General features: G+C 42.8%; 1 protein-coding gene across 1 annotated transcript in view; it reads right to left on the bottom strand.

Moving 5' to 3' along the window:
- The window catches only part of LOC137336039 (zinc finger matrin-type protein 4-like), a 118,098-nt gene extending 108,553 nt beyond the window's left edge, over nucleotides 1–9,545 (bottom strand). Inside the window, exon 1 of the mRNA XM_068001541.1 lies at nucleotides 9,441–9,545. Coding sequence (XP_067857642.1) covers nucleotides 9,441–9,545 — 105 coding nt within the window. The remainder of the gene's footprint in view (nucleotides 1–9,440) is intronic.
- Between the last annotated feature and the right edge of the window lie 7,190 nt (nucleotides 9,546–16,735).

A 16,735-nucleotide genomic window follows, 5' to 3' on the forward strand; every position in this document is an offset into this window, starting at 1 on the left:
TTCCCCTTAAATGCATCTATGCTATTTGCCTCAACTACTCCTTGTAGTAGCACGTTCCACATTCTTATCAATCTTTGGGTAAAAAAGTTTCTCCTGAATTCCCTATTGGATTTTTTAGCAACTATTTTATATTTATGACCTCTAGTTTTGGACTCCCCCACAAGTAAAAATATTTTTTCTTCATTCATTATCTCAAAGACCTCTATCAGGTCACCCCTCAGCCTTCTCTTTCCCAGAGAAAAGAATCCCAGCCTGTTCAGCCTTTCCTGATAAGGATATCCTCCCAGTTCTGGTATCATCCTTCATAAATCTTTTTTGCACCCTCTCCAATATAATAATATGGAGACCAGAACTGTGCACAATACTCCAAGTGTGGTCTAACAAGTTTAACATAACTTCTTTGCTTTTCAATTCTATCCCTCTAGAAATGAACCCGAGAGCTTGTTTTGCCTTTTTTATGGCCTTATTAACCTGCATCGCTACTTTTAGTGAATTGTGTATCTGCATCCCGAGATCCTTTTGCTCCTCTATCCCATTTAGACTCTTATCATCCAAGCAGTATGTGACCTTCTTATTCTTTCTACCAAAATACACCATGTCACTACCTCATACTTAACTACATTGAAATTCATTTGCCAATTACACGCCCATTCTGCAAGTTTATTAATATCCTCTTGCATTTTGATGCATTCTTCCTTTGGTTTCGTCAGCAAATTTTGAAATTGTACTTCTGATTCCTGAATCCAAATCATTAATGTAAATTGTGAACAACAGTGGTCCCAGCACCGATCGCTGTGGAACATCACTTCCCACCTTTCGTCAGTCTCAGTAGCTACCCTTAACCCCGACTCTCTGTTTTCTGTCTTGCAGCCAACTTGCTATCCGTTCTGCCACCTGTCCCCTGATTCCACATGCTCTGACCTTTGCCATGAGTCTACAATGCGGTGCCTTATCGAAGGCATATTTTGTTTTAAATAGTGACTAATTGACAAATGTTGGTCTTTTTTTTCCATTGTCAACCCCTTTGATTGACTTTTACATCACAGTTGAGCAACATTTGTTGCAGCCTTCATAAACTGCATATTGACAGTGACATTTCAGAAGTACCAAAAATTATATCGAAGAGGGAAGAGACTGGACGTTTGGCAGATGTATTATGAAAATGGAAATTATGACAATGGCAATTTAAGGAGTGTTGCAGAGATTTATTGAGGTTTATTTAAAATGGAATGAGGTTGCTCTCTGTATTGTTTTTTCTTTGCCTGAGGGCCCTATGCTTGAGTAACCAACAAATTGCTGTTGACTTGCTTCATTGCACCAGGAAAAGGGACAATGTCAGAAGAGATAGGTTTAGGTAAGTTCTCTTCGTATTTTGTATTCATCAGCAACATAGTGCCTGCATCAAGAACACTCGTTTTTGATCTAGTGCTGGTCAGCTACAGGATAAAGCTCTCGATTGTACTGCAAAGATGTGCTGCGAGCACAGTCTCAGAAGAGAATCCTTAGTGCAACATCATTGGTATTTCCATTTCCCTCCACAGTCCGTCTGAGTGAAACTTTCCAAAGTAGCGTCAATTCGTACCATTCTGCCCATTGTTCAGTGCTGCGAATTCATTCCTTTAGGAAGGGGAATTGAGATCGCCAAATTGATTTTTTTTTTAGCACTCCTTCTTACAGAGAGAGAAACGTATTTTAATTCTTTTGTCTGGAGGAAGAAACCAGAGCTAGTTTCAAAAAGAAGAGAAGAATTAAGGGTTTGGAGTAAGACAGTATTTCCCACAATTGTGTTGTTTTTCGTGCAGTACCTTGTGGGGTGTTACTTGGAGCTGGTGTATTTGGTCACCATCTTTCTCCCTTTCGACACAGTGAGCTTGTTCAGCTCCCTCGGTCTGGATCTCCTGGGAGCTGATGGTTGCGGCGCTTATTGTAATAGGGCCAGGCGGGAAGCCACATTCACCATGCGCTCACAAATATCGTTCACAAAGGAGTTCGTGGTGCCAGTGGCCTTAGAGGAGATGCCAGTGTCGGGGGTGAACCTGCTTCATCGCTTTGTAGATGTAGATGGAGTAACTCTCCTTCCTCGACCTTTTCCGCTTCTTGCTGCCCTTTGCTGGCGCTTTATTCAAGGCTTTCTTCTTTCTTGGTGGCCTTCTTGGGAGCTGCTTTCTTCTCCTTGGGCATCACCATGGTCACTTTCTTTCAGACACATTGGGGTCTTATTGGGATATTTAGATTTCAGTGCTGACCCGTGATTGTTGTGTAGTAGGCTGGACTGAAGGGTTTCCCATCTATTTTAGTGAACTGCACAGTGTGCATTTCTCTGCCTACCTGGCAGGCAGAGAATATTTTTACACTATTCTGCTGAAAGTACTCCTGAACTTCTCTCCTGGAAGAGAGAAGTTTACTGGATGTGTTTTTTTTTTGTTTCCTGCTCCTTTTGTGAGTTCCCAGTTACACAAACCGTTGCCGGCCCACACAATGCGGGCTCTGACAGCGGTGCGGTGTACTGGATTTTAGTCAAAAATGCCAAAGCGACCCAGGGTGGCTGGACCTCCGTCCTTGTGAGTCTTGCCCACTTCCACTCACATCTCCTGTGCTGCTGAAACAGGAAGGGTTAAATCAATTTTAAGTCACAAGGAGAAAACATGTTCAGTTGAATTGGACAAGTTACAGTGCATGCCTTGTAGCATCAGTCTCCGTTTTGTTGCCTGCTGCCATAGCAAGCTGACAGCCTGCTGATAGAAAATTAGGCTATATTAGAGGAATACCATTCACTCACAGATCATAGCTGTCTAATCACATTTACCGTTTACGTCCAATGCTATCATAATTTATTAATATTTCGTAACAAAAATTACATTAGGTCCCCAGATTATGCTGACACAGCAGATTGAGTGGTGGGTTTCAGATTGCTGCAGACTATGGGTACCAGATGGTTCAGAGGAGGCACCTGATAATCAGAGTACATTTCGAGTGCTGGGCACCGCACCTCGGGAAGGATGTACTGGCCTTGGAGGGGGTGCTGTGCAAATTCACCAGAATGATACCAGGGCTAAAAGGGTTATATTATGAGGGCAGGTTGTATAGACTTGGCTTGTATTCCCTCGAGTATAGAAGATTAAGGAGTGATCTAATTGAGGTGTTTAAGATGATTAAAGGATTTGAGAAGGTAGATAGAGAGAAACTATTTCCTCTGGTGGGAGAGTCCAGAACAAGGGGGTGCAATCTTAAAATTAGAGCTAGGCCATTCAGGGGTGATCAAAAAGCACTTCTTCACACAAAGGGGAGTGGAAATCTGGAACTCTCTCCCTCAAAAAGCAGTTGAGGCTGGGGTCAATTGAAAATTTCAAAACTGAGATTGATTAATTTTTGTTCGGTGAGGGCATTAAGCATTACGGAACTAAGGCGGGTAGATGGAGTTAAGATACAGATTAGCCACGATCTAACTGAATGGCGCAACAGGCTCGAGGGGCTGAATGGCCCGTTCTATGTTCCTAGAAGGGGCCCAGCAACCGGCCTTAGTTTTTTTTTAAACTTTAAAAGTTGAATTTAATGGGAGCTTTCTACTCTGCAGTCTGTGTGCATTGCTGCAGGAATGTCCAAGGGCTGCACCATTGAGAGATTAGCAGGGTAACAGCTTGATGCAAGATTTGCTGTGTAACTGGGGCGCAAGGCAGCCCTGACGTTGGGATGTATTCTCTAAAAAATCATTTTATTCAGAAAACTCTGGAAAATTAGGAAGATGCCCTTTAGTTTTGTAGATATCTACAGTCAGCTTAATGCAGCATTTCATATTTCTTTGTGTGTAACAACACGATATCCATTTGAAAGCCAGAACTAAAAATTCTGCGTTGACGATGGTTAATGGAAAAAATTGCCTCAAGTTTAAAATGTGTCTTGCTACTGCCTTTTCTTTACAATTTGTGGCCAGCTTGCAGAATCACAGTGAATGCCCCACAAATTCTCCATTGTTGCACCAAAAAATGATTTTGCTTTAATATTTTTAAAAATATCATTTCAAAAAGAATTTTTTAAAAATTGAAAAATAACACTGAATTATGATGAGCGCAATACCCCTTCATGAATACTGTTACTTGGAAAATTGGAAAACCGGAATTATCTAATGTGTAAATGATACAAAATACAAAATCCGAATTTCCATTGTTTATCTTTAGACACCACTTTTCTGTCTTGATAGTTCAGGCATCTTTTGTATGTAATTAATATGCTGACAATTCAACGGCACACAAAAAAGCAAAACATTTCTGTCTTTGATTGTGTATAATGTCCAGTTGCAATTTATTTTGCCAATTTTTCCCCCTTCACTTTTCGAGGGGCTAACTCGTGCTGGGGTAAAATACCACATGCACTGGGTGCCTTCAGTACCTCATCTAATTGGCCATCCTGATGAGGTAGGATGTCTGCAGGCTATTTAACGAAAGAAAAGAAAGAAGGAAAGGAAAGAAAGAAAGTCATATATTGATGGCAGTAGGGAGCTATTATTAGCTATAAACAGATAAACGAAAGGTCAGCTTCAGTTGTTGCACAGTGAAAGAAATTTCTGAAGCCCACATGCAGTCTTTTACCTTAAGCCAGAAAACTGCAGTCAGTATTTGATTTATTATACCAGTGGACTGAATTTGTCGAACAAGAGCAGGGGAGTTCTCCCAATGTCCTGGTTAATATTTATCACTCAGCTGACATCATTAAAAAACAGATTACCTGGTCCTTTATCTCATTGCTGTTTGTGGGACCTTGCTGTGCGCAAATTGTCTGCCGCGTTTCCCGACAACAGTGACTACAATTGAAAAGTATTTCATTGGCTGTGAAGCGTTTTGGGATGTCCTGAGGTTGTGAAAGACACTATTTGAATGCAAGTTCATCCTTTCTTTCTTTTATTATTTGCACAATGCAATGCAAGAATGTGTGTGTCTTGGTAGATTGATTAGCGTCTGGCACAGATGTAAAAGATTTGCAGAGTAAGGCAATGGGGGTTTGAAATAATTTAGCAATTATCAAAGACACAATTTTTTGAAAGAACTGTTGTGTTTCAATTACTTTTATATCTTACTGTTTCGTTACCAGAGGATCGATGAAGTGGACAGTATAAATGGTTTCAAGAGACAAGTAAATGCATTGCTGGAGGGAGATGGGTTTCAGGAATATGCTGAGAAGGTTATTAGGTGGGGTTGATCTTTGAAAAGGAGTTCAGTCTGATGGCTTTTTCTTTTCTTAAAAGTTCTTCTGTTCTAAATCAGAAAGGAATGGGAGTGGAACAGTGCATTTAGTTCCAACAGACAGTACAAAGTATTACGGCAAAAATTCTACACGTGGTGAGTTTTCTGATCTCAACCCTGAGTGGGTGAAATAGTTTAAATTCCCACCGAAATTGTAACACAATCCAGGGGAGTCAAAAGTGGGGAGTGTTGAGTTTGGCATTTACAGAACATGATTGACAAGGTGCCATCAAATCCATCAGCCTCTGAATTCTCCCGTGTTTTGTCAGCTTACGGCTTGCTGGATTTGGTACTGCTGAGAGGGGCTGATGTTCCAAGCAGGGATTTGGGATGTGATTTTATCATAAATTTATCGGGAGTGAACTTGTCATTTTCCTTCAGTATTAGAATGTTTCTGTTTGAATTCTTGGGCATTGCATCTATACCATATTGAACTCTGACATATCATTGATCTATTGTGGCTTGCTCCACATAAATGTATTTCTTTCCTTTCTTTTCGGTTTTCTTTTCACCCTTTCCTTCATTATACACCACTGCCTAATTGAGAGGGGTGCTCAGGTCCTCTGCCAATGCGAAAAGTTATGCCGGAATAGCCGACAATGACTTGCCCTGCAATGCTCCCTCCAGCCTATGAAGAAACACTTGACCACCTTCCTTTAATACAATTGAAACGCAACTTGCTGTGTGTGAAATCAAAGAGTGATCGTGCTTCCAACTTCACCATGTCGCATCAGGTTGGTACACTTCAGGTCCTTTGAACTGAAGAAGTTGGTGTGACATAATAACCCATCACACTAATTTACCAATAAAGTGTAGGCATGTACTTGATGGCCGAGGACAACACACTGTGAAGTTGCTACGCTGTACGTATTATAAGAAAAACACTTATTACTTGCATAATTTCACCCAAAATTTGAAAGAGAACTCAACCGTTGTGTTTTTATTGCCATTTTCAGTCATGTTCTTCTTTCCCTCCACTGCTGATGCTGTACAGCTGGCTCTCCCACTGTGAAATTGCCTTCTATACTCCCATTATGTCAGCCATTGGCAACTGGTACAGTGTCTTCTTTGGACACTGTCCTCTGGTTGCAAAGAGAAGCCTGAGGGATTCTGTTTATTGCAGAACACAATTGAAAGATTTAGGGCAATTTTTATCACAACAAACAGTGTGGATCTGATCTGACTCATTGTTTGGAATAGGTCAAGCAATCTTCTGCCTTCAGTTCAAAGAGCAGCAAGGAAAGGATAACGAGCTTATTGATTGAGACACTAATTGGTATATCTGTACCAAACATGTTTGTAATGCCCACTGAGCTCATTGCCACCACTTTCCGGAATTATTACTGCCATTTGACCTCAAGGCATAAGGTTGCCTCCATGAATCCAGCCTGCCTGTGCTCTCAATCAACAGACTCATCAAAAACCAACTGTATTTGTGGGAGGATGACTGAACATCAATGCCTTTCAATTGAAATAGTTTCCAAGTTGGTTTCGCAGTGGGGGAAGCTGTATGCTATGAATTGCAAGAAACAGAAGAAACTATTTGAAATTAGACTTTAACAAAACCTCTAGTTGTGTTCGTCTTTAATCAATTCAAGAATTGCTCTTTAAGGAAGCTCTATAAAATAGTCACTAAATGCTGCATTATTTTTCTTCCATTCCAAATTTAAAAATACAATCGTATACTTACGATAGTAGATGAGCTGCATCGGCATAATTCGATAAAGTGGTTATGCTGATATCAGAGTTTATGAACTTCAGCAGAATCAGGAGAGTAAATTGCAGCCTTAAACTCACTGCTAGCTATTTTTATTGCAGATAATTATATGCTGAACAGTCCTTTTTTTCTTTTAAATAATATTTGTTTTCTACTTTCTTCACTGTTATGTGACAGGCATGATGAGCACAGCAGATGTGGTGTGACATTTGGGATAGTGATAAAGTACCCAAAATTGCACGACTAATACTGTGGTGTTAGCAGCTTTTTCCGCATAGTACCTGTTCCATATTTGGTAAACAATATATAGAACCAAAGGTATCCCTCTGTATCAGTCAATAAAATAAACCCCAGTACCACTGTTGCCCAAATGAATTTGTGGTATAATATCACCACTTCTTTACAGTTTGTGTGCGTTGCATGGAGTCTGTACAGTTCCACCAAGTTGGGAGGACCGAGTTAAATTACTCACTGTCCCTTAAAATCAATATAAATGCAACAAAATTAATTGACTAGTTTCATGAGGTCTCCCTGATTTCACAGATTCCAGACAGTCCACGCAAAAAACTCAAGCCTCGATTTTCTAGTATTGGCGCAGTTTAGACTGAAATAATTATTGCAAACAACTTTGAGGTCAGCTCATTTGCACAGCTTCAGGTGCAGAGTTGGGCAGATGCAGGAAGCATATTGGCAAAAGGGAGCAGAAAATTGCTTTTAAGCGTTCTTTAAAGGGAAGGGGATAATTAAAGGAGTCAAAATACGGAAACTAAAACTGTCAGAGTCTTTGGAGAGACTTCGGCCTCTCAACAGCCTTTGCCAAGAATGAAGTGGCAGGGGACGAGGAAGTGACAGGCATAAATGAATGGAAAGGATACCCAAAGTGCAGGCATCAGTCTGCAGACAAATGATGCAGCAATCCAAAAGCTGACCCTTTGTTTGATTGCTGTTGATGTCGAGGTGGTGCAGCAGGAGATGGTTGTGAGGAGGGTTTCCCACTGTGCCACTCCATATGTCAGTATTGCATTCTTTCATGCAGTGCCACTAAAAGCACAACCTCGTGTGATTGGGATGCTTCTGAGGAGCCATCCAATATCAGGGTCAGTCAGCCGTTCGCCCAGCTTCCATTGGGACGAAGAAGAACAACTACAACAACAACTTGGATTTATGTAGCGCCTTTAACATTGTAAAACATCCTAAGGCGCTGCACAGGAGCGATTATCAAACAAAATTTGACAACAAGCCACATAAGGAGGTATTAGGACAGGTGACCAAAAGCTTGGTCAAAGAGGTAGGTTTTAAGGAGCGCCTTTAAGGCGGAGAGAGAGGCAGGGAGGTTTCGGGAGGGAATTCCAGAGCTTAGGGCCTAGGCAGCTGAAGGCACGGCCACCAATGGGATGCACATGAGGCCAGAATTGGAGGAGCGCAGAGAACTCAGAGGGCTGTAGGGCTGGAGGAGGTTACAGAGATAGGGAGGGGCGAAGCCATGGAGGGATTTGGAAACAAGGATGAGAATTTTAAAAATCGAGGCGTCCTTAGACCGGGAGCCAATGTCGGTCAGCGAGCACAGGGGTGAAGAGCCCCCGCATGTCCTGGCTGGTTGCCAACATGAGGTCTGGCCACCTCTGCCTGCAGATATGAGTGTGAGAATCCTGGAGCATGGGCACAGAGCACCTCACATGCAGTCTGACCTGCAAAGTGCATCCCCCTCCTTGTCCAAACGTGTCAGATAGGGGGTCTCCTATTGGGAAACCCAGTAATGGCGCTGAGAACAACAACAAAAAAAAATCAACATTTGGCAGAAAGGCTCGTGAATCTAAGTGCCAGCAGAAAAAAAAGCAGCAAGAAATGGTCCAGTTATTGCAGATTCAATTTACTTGTGCGTGCCCCTTAAATGTAAATTTAATTGGATTTAAATGCATGCAAACAGTGCAAATTTTAGCAAGAAATTGAGATCATGAGAATGGTCCAAAAAAACAGTCAGGCTTACCAAAATCACTGAGACTTGCAAGTGGCTGAGTGCCAAGGAACCTCAGACAAACAGCTCATGCTTGTTTAGTTGCAAGCAACAGCTGACTAAAGCTCGAGAGGGGAGGAGATTTGTTATTTGTTGGTCTCATCAATCGGTGTTCTGGGTCAGCGAGTTAACACAGGTAAATTCAAGGACGTAGGGCGAGAATTGCCGAAAGTGTACATCACTGGTTGCAAAAGCAGTGAGGACGAGAGTAATGAGCTCGACTTCTCCAGCAAACTCTGCTTTGAAAGAGTTAATGAGCAAAATTTTAAAAATATTAGAAGCTTTGATGCACTGTGCGTCATACAGGGAACAAGCAATTGCATTTCTGGTATTTAGCAGAAATAACGAAATCTGACAGACCTCATTATTTTTGTTCTTTCTCTAAGGCTTGCTGGCTAAATATAATTTACTGTAAAAAGAGCATGATATTGAAATGAAATGTATGTTGTCAAGTAAACGACTGAAATCTTACCTCATAATGTGCCACTCTCTGAGACTCTGAAATCAGCTGGGCACTGCATACCTTACAGTAGCTATTGGTAAATAAATCCTGATCAACAGCTCCGGCAGACTTCATCTAATGGAGCAAAATAAATGAGAGAAACCACATCAGACACAGGCAAATTGAAAGGATCAAAGAGAGCTGTAACTTATCCATCAGTATCTAATTCTGTGTGGTCGATTCTACTATGGTCAGTGCTCCTGTGAACGTTCCTCTTTTGTTCTTCCTACTTTGCAAGGCCTTCCTCCTCAAAAACGTGTGGCTGATCTGATATCATCGCCTGTTTGAAAGTTTCCCATAACTTTCCCACCACATGGAGTAGTTGAGGCGAACAGCATAAATGCATTTAAAGGGAAGCCAGGTGAGGACATGAGGGAGAAAGGAATAGAAGGATGTGCTGATAGGGTGAAATGAAGAGGGGTGGGAGGAGGCTCGTGTGGAGCATAAACACCGGCATGGACCAGTTGGGCCGAATGGCCTGTTTCTGTGCTGTAAATTCTATCTTCTTTTGTTCTTTCCCTGGTGCAAATCCACCATTCTACGCACCCATCCTCTCAAGTTGGTTTGACTTTGGACTTCTGACCTTGGACGACAGTGTAAAACGGGCGATATCAGATCAGTCGTCCGATGTTTCTCGGGCAGCTGATCCAATATCGCTCATTTTACTGTATCGTCCAAAGTCAAAATTATCCCCTAACTCATTCGCACGGTCAGCTTTTCCTTCCTCTTACAATCCTTAGGCTGTTAAAACTCAAACTTGGTGTCAGCTCATCCTTCCTTCCTGTTCACTTTGTTTTCCCTCCTGCTTTTTCTCAACCTTGGTGGTGTCCTGCATCATGGCTTCCGACCCAGGTTTATTTTGATTTTTTTTTAAAAAGTCAATATAGGGATAAGTCAGCTGCAGTTCGCACTTGAAACTGAGACATCAACTGTAATAGAAAAACTGAGAATATCGAACACCAAACATTATAATCATTCCAATGTTTTGAATCAATAATCAGAACGCTATATCATTCATATTGTTGTTGTGTCAGCCGTGGTTCAGTGGGTAGCACTCTCGCTTCTTGTGGGTTCAAGTCCCAACTCAGGGGCCTGAGTACATAATCAAGGCGGATACTTCAGCGCAGTACTGAGGGAGTGCTGCACTGTCAGAGGTGCCGTCTTTCAGATGACGTGTTAAACCGAGGCCCTGTCTGCCCTCTCAGGTGGACTTTAAAGATTCCATGGCACTATTTGGTGTCCAGACCAATATTTATCCCTCAACCTGCAACACTAAAACAGGTTATCTGGTCATTATCGCATTGCTGTTTGTGGGACCTTGCTGTGTGCAAATTGGCTACTGCATTTCCGACATTATCATCGTGACTACACTTCAACAGTAATTAACTTTGAGACATCCCGAGGTCATGAAAGGTGCGATATAAATGCAAGTTCTTTCTTTCTTCTAGTTTTCTGTATACAAATAAAAGGCTTTCTTGGAGCATAAACATTTTGGCTGTATATGCTCTTCAGAAATTGGGTCAGACATTTTGTAACAAATCATCAGAAACATTTAGAAATCATTCTTAAAAGCAAGAGTTTTTTTTGGAGAAAAAACTATGTTATGCTTAGCGACATATATACTTGCCTGATTTATTTTTACCTGTTGACAAACATGTTGGTGTCAATATTAACCCCACCCGCAACCCCCGTTCCCCCCCCCCCCCCCCCGACGGGTGGGAGAGGGTCAGTCGGGCAGTTTAAAAATTGCGAAACGCAACCCCAACCGCCATGTACTCACCTGCCACCATTTTTACGACGGTGGGTTGCATGGTGTGCCTGTGTCCCATCTTGGAGACACGAGACAACTTCATTATATGATTTAAATCAGGCTCCCACAGTCCAGTTGGGAGCCTGATTTAAATTTAACAGTTGCTGGCCAGGTTTCCCAGTACTCGGGAAACCCAGCAGCAAAATGGAGAAATTAAGAGCGTTTTTGGAGCACTCCATGTGACTCAGGAGGAGCAGGAGTGCTGCCCCCCGGCCCCTCAAGCAAACCTTCTGCCGATCGCAGCCTCTCCTTGCTGCCACAATCGGCCAATTTCCTCTCATCTCTTCCCCCCTCCCCCCCACCGCCAAAATCCCTCCAACCCCCGATCACCGGCCTGCCCACGATGGGCTGACCCCTCCACCCTCCAAACCCCGATCTTTACCTCCCTCCCGATTGCCGGGCTTCAATTTCTGCACCCCCGCACCCACGCAAACAAGTCCCAATCTTTCCCGATTGCCGGGGATCGGCCTTCTATCGCAGGCTTTCCCGCCGGCTTGTCAATTTGGCCGGCTGCCGGGCGAGTAGCGGAATGAAAGAATGTTAATAAGGATCTGTCGTTAAATTCGGCAGGACCTCCGCATGCCCAGGATTTCCGGGCCTCCTCCCTGCAACCGTGCTCTCCTGCTCCCTCCCCGCCTCCCCGTAAATATCGGGGCCATCATCTCCTTAAAACCTGCATAAAGGGGTTGGAATGGCATCAATTTAAAATCTGTTGTGACTTTTGCTGAATGACACTAAACAGGATTCACCAAAAATTACTTTCAGTGTGACTGTCGAGCTAAATGGGACAAACATTCCTCCTCGCCTGTATACAAATAAAAGTTAATCTGTTGGGTGATAACATTTAAATTTCCATGATTTATTTGCATGACTTACACAATTAATTTGCTGAATTTTATGGAACTTGAATAATTCAACAGAAATACAACCACCACTTGCATTTATATCAGCATCCCAAGGCACTTCAAAGAGGTAGAAGGGTCAACGAGCTGGATCGGGAAGGCATGGTCAAAGAAGGAGGCTTTGAAGAGGCCTTTGAAGGTGGGGAGAGAGGTGGCAAGATGGAGGGGTTCTGGAAGAGCTTTCAACTGTAGAGTCCAGATGGCTGGTGGTGGACGGGGTCGGGGGAGCAGGTGGAGTGAAGGTGCAAATAACGCCAGAGTAAAAGGAGTGCATTAAGATGTATGGCTGGTGGGGGTTTGTAGAGCTAGGGTGAGGCAAGGCCATGAAGAGATGTAATGAGGATTTTCACTTTGATGTGTTAGGGGGATTGGGAGCCGATGGAGATCAGCAATGACTGAAGTGATCGAGGAGCTGGACTGAGAGCAGGATAGAACGTGGGTAGTGGGGGGCTTTGGCCAGATTGAAGCTTGTCTCGGGTGCAGCACAGGAGACCGGCAGGAAGAATGTTAGAGAAGTCGAGCCTGGAGATGACAAAAGGGTGAATGAAGATTTCAGTGTCCATGAGAATGAGGTCAGTTTACTGCAACATTGCAGAGATGGAAATCGGTGATCTTGGTGAAGGATTATGGCGTTTGAAGCTCAGTTCAAGGTCTAACCGGATGCTGAGGTTGTACACCATTCCTTTCAGCCTTAGCAGGCAACCACGGAAAATTGGAGGCTAAGGTGAGCAGTTTCTGTCGGGAGACTTGCCTTCTGTATTGCTGCTGGTAACTTGGCGGAAAATCTGACTCATAAAATAATAGAATTTTACAGCACAGAAGGAGGCCATAACCGCCTTCACACCTGCTCTCTGAAAGACAGATCGATTAATCCCATTCACCCATACTCCACTTGATTTTCTTTTGGATTATTTGCTCTAGATTTGTCTTAAACCTCTTTTTTAATCCTCATTTTAATTTTCCCTGCTCATCCAAGGAACTCCAACTGTTACTGCACCCCCTTTACTTCTTGTGGGAATATGTCTAATTTGTACCCTGATCGTCGCCTGATTGAAAGTTTCCGAGAACTTTCCCACCACATGGAGTGGTTGGGGCGACTGGCATAGATGCGTTTAAGGCGAAGCATGATAAACACATGAGGGAGAAAGGAATACAAGGCTATCCTGATAGGTTAAGATGGAGTAGGGTGGGGGGAGGTCGTGTAGAGCATAAATACCGGCATCGACCAGTTGGGCCGAATGACCTGTTTCTGTGCTGTAAATTCTATGTAAGTTGATGGTGAACAAGAAGTCAGATGCCAAAATGGTCATGGAGTTGAGTGCGGTGGGAGAGAGGTAGAGCTGGATGTCATTGGTATCCACGTGGAAGTTGATCACATGCCTACACATCATGTCGCCAAGGGCATTGTGTAGACAAGTTAAATTGACTGTACATTCAAAAATAGAACAGTTCATAATGCAAGGATCTGAAGAAATTAATGAGCTGTGAGATCAACCAGCAACAGTGAGACTTGCCAAAAACCATGGAGACTTAAACCGAACTGTTTTATGCTAGGTGCATGTTAGTGAAATTGCATTTCCAGGTCACTGCAATTCACAAGGTTTCATTTTTCATTAATTTTAGTGGGCAATGCATTGCTTTTAATTTGATTTCAACTGTTAAAAATTAACTTGGTTTTGCAATACTGGCTTTGCTGCTGTGAGTAAGTTAAGAGCAATGTTACCCAGTCACAATCTTTTTAAGCATACTGCGATCAGAGCAACACTCTCTGAACCCAAGACAAAAAAAAAATGCATGTTCTACACCACACACCTGCAGTACTTTCCTTTAATTATACAGGTGGATTGGAGAATTAAGAATCAAGGTTTTTCTTTAACGCATTTTTTTTTCTCCTTTTCTGCTCTCCTATCACCAATGTGCTGGCTCAAGCTGTGATGTGCTTTCACAGGCACTGACTGCCTTCTGCTGCCTCACTTTACTGGCGGTTCTTCATGTGTGAGTGTAGACAGTTGGTGTTGCAGGGTTTTCAACCATGGCTGAGCTTGATGTTGTTTTCATCCATCTATTAGTGAACTTTCCAGCAAGGGTTACGAGCTCCTGATGAGGAGCACAAAACTGCAACGATTTTTGTTTTTTTTTGCCTGTCCCTAAGCCATGGGCACTATAGTATGTTGTGGTATATTATTTTGTTGCCCTGGCTGAGATCAGGTAACTCAGCAGAGACCAGGGTTGACCCTGGGTTGTCACTGTTGGAGCAATAAGGAAAGTTGACATCTTCAAAAGCGGAAGCTGAAGACAACTGGCATGGAGGAAGCAGTATCCCTTCGTAGTTAAGCTACTGCCATCACAATATTCCCCAAGAGACCTGTTGAATTGAAATATCCTTGGCATCAATTTGATTTCAGCCTAATGGCCTCTTTGCACGCCAACTGGGGTTTGCAAATCGTCTGAAGCGTACTGGCTAAATATTTTAAGCTTTCGAGAAGTGAATTTCTATTAAATATCACACTTGTTACTAGCTTCCGTGACATTGCTGTGTGCAATTTGGCCGTCAGTGGCCACATTTTAAAAGTAATTAATTGACTGTGAATCACTTTGAAACATCCCAAGGATGAAATAAGGTGCCATTTAAATGTAAAGTTCTTTCTACCTGATCCAACGCTTCTCACAAAACTGTCAGCTGGCCTCAGTTAACAGCTCTCTTACATCGGAGTCAGAAGGTTGTGTGTTCAATCCCCGCTCTCGGACTTGAGCACATAATCCAGACTGACACTCCAGTGTGGCGCTTGAGGAGTGCTATATTATCAGAGCTGTTGCTCTTCTGATGAGATATGGCCCATCTGCCTGCTCTAATGATTCAGCTGGATGTTAAAAATTCCACAGCACTATTTCTAGATTTCTAATGACCATATTATTTTATATGCTGTGCAGTTCAGGTTTATGGTCAGCTCCCCAAAAGGACAAGAAAACCTTTTTCTGAACTGCTGCAGTATCACCAGTGGTATGACCTTAAAGCTTCAAGCTGGTCGTATCAGCGCTGGGGTATATACTTAGATTTTTCAAGTTTCCTAATTTTAGCCTGATTCTGATTGATTTCAATTTGCTTTAGTGCAAAAGATAATTTTTTAAAAAAAAACGTAAGTGGCATTAATGCTTCAGTGACAGAATACATTGCCAGGCGTTCTGAACCATACAGATCTGGAGAGTCCATGGATTCATTCCTAGTTTGTACTGAGTTAGCTTATCTCAGCAGCGTGCTACAGTTGCCCTCAGTGTCTCATCGCAAGAGAAACGACCACGCTTCCCACTCCTGAAGACTGGCCATTATATTTGCTGGACAGGGCGTGTGTGTTGACAATAAGTGAGATCAGAATTGGGCTCAGCTGTGACGCCTCTATGGGCTGGAAATCGTGAATGTGTGGATGGAAGGTGAGGACAGAATCTAGCTGGGCTCTGATGCCCTCCATAGCCTGCCGACACTCACTATTTGACTCAAGCGTGAAGAAGGACAACTTGGATGAGGGAGGAACTGTATCCCAGCTCCCGTCCAACCCAGCAAGAGTCAGCACATTCAGGAGAGAATTGGAGGCGTGCAGGCGAAGAGAATGATTTCTGAATGATTGACTGTTGTGACCCTTAACTAATCAAATTTGAATGCATTGTGTGCATCAGGAAGTACTGCAGTCTTTTCATTTTCTTTTCTTTCCTCAAGACTTTGGTACTCGTCCTATATCATCTGAAAATTTCCTTTTGCTGTTCTGCACAGAGATCTCACACAGCAATTTCTAAGACAAATGCTGTGCAAATGTTTTAATTTTGAGCACTGCTGTTTTTCTGTTTGACAGAAAGCTGCCTGCCCAACACTAATTGATCTGTAAAAGCTTCATACACGTGTGTAGCTTTGTTGTCGGTGATGAACAAGAGTATTAGCTATTTAGGTTGTGTAGTGATTTGGAGCCAAGAGCACAGCCAATTCAAATCTATCTTTTTTGAACACCTTGGGTCACTGCTACCAGCAGGCTTTTGCCTTGCAAGCTTTCTGATGCGCTGCACATATTTAACAGATATTGTGAGAAACAAAGGAGCTAATTCTCACTGTAACCTGAATACTAGATTTATCACATAACCTGATCCAAAGCTGATAAGCTCCTTTTATGGAACCATACAATCATACAGCACAGAAGTAGGCCATTCGTCCCATCGCACCTGTGCCGTCCCACTCCCCTGCTCTCTCCTCATATCCCTGCATATTTTTCCTTTTCAAGTATTAAGGGGATTAGCATCTTTGAAAGTAGATAAATCACCAGGGCCACGTATCCCATGCTGTTAAAAGAAGCAAGGGAGGAAATTGCAGATGCTCTGACCATCATTTTCCAATCCTCACTGGATACAGGCGTGGTGCTGGAGGATTGGAGGACTGCTAACATTGTACCATTGTTTGGAAAGGGAGCGAGGGACAGACCGAGTAATTACAGGCCAGTCAGTCTAACCCCGGTGGTGGGCAAATTATTGGAATCAATTCTGAGGGACAGGATAAACCGTCACTTAGAAAG

The sequence above is a fragment of the Heptranchias perlo genome, chromosome 20 (genome assembly GCF_035084215.1).
Source record: "Heptranchias perlo isolate sHepPer1 chromosome 20, sHepPer1.hap1, whole genome shotgun sequence".
Taxonomy (NCBI): Eukaryota; Metazoa; Chordata; class Chondrichthyes; order Hexanchiformes; family Hexanchidae; genus Heptranchias; species Heptranchias perlo.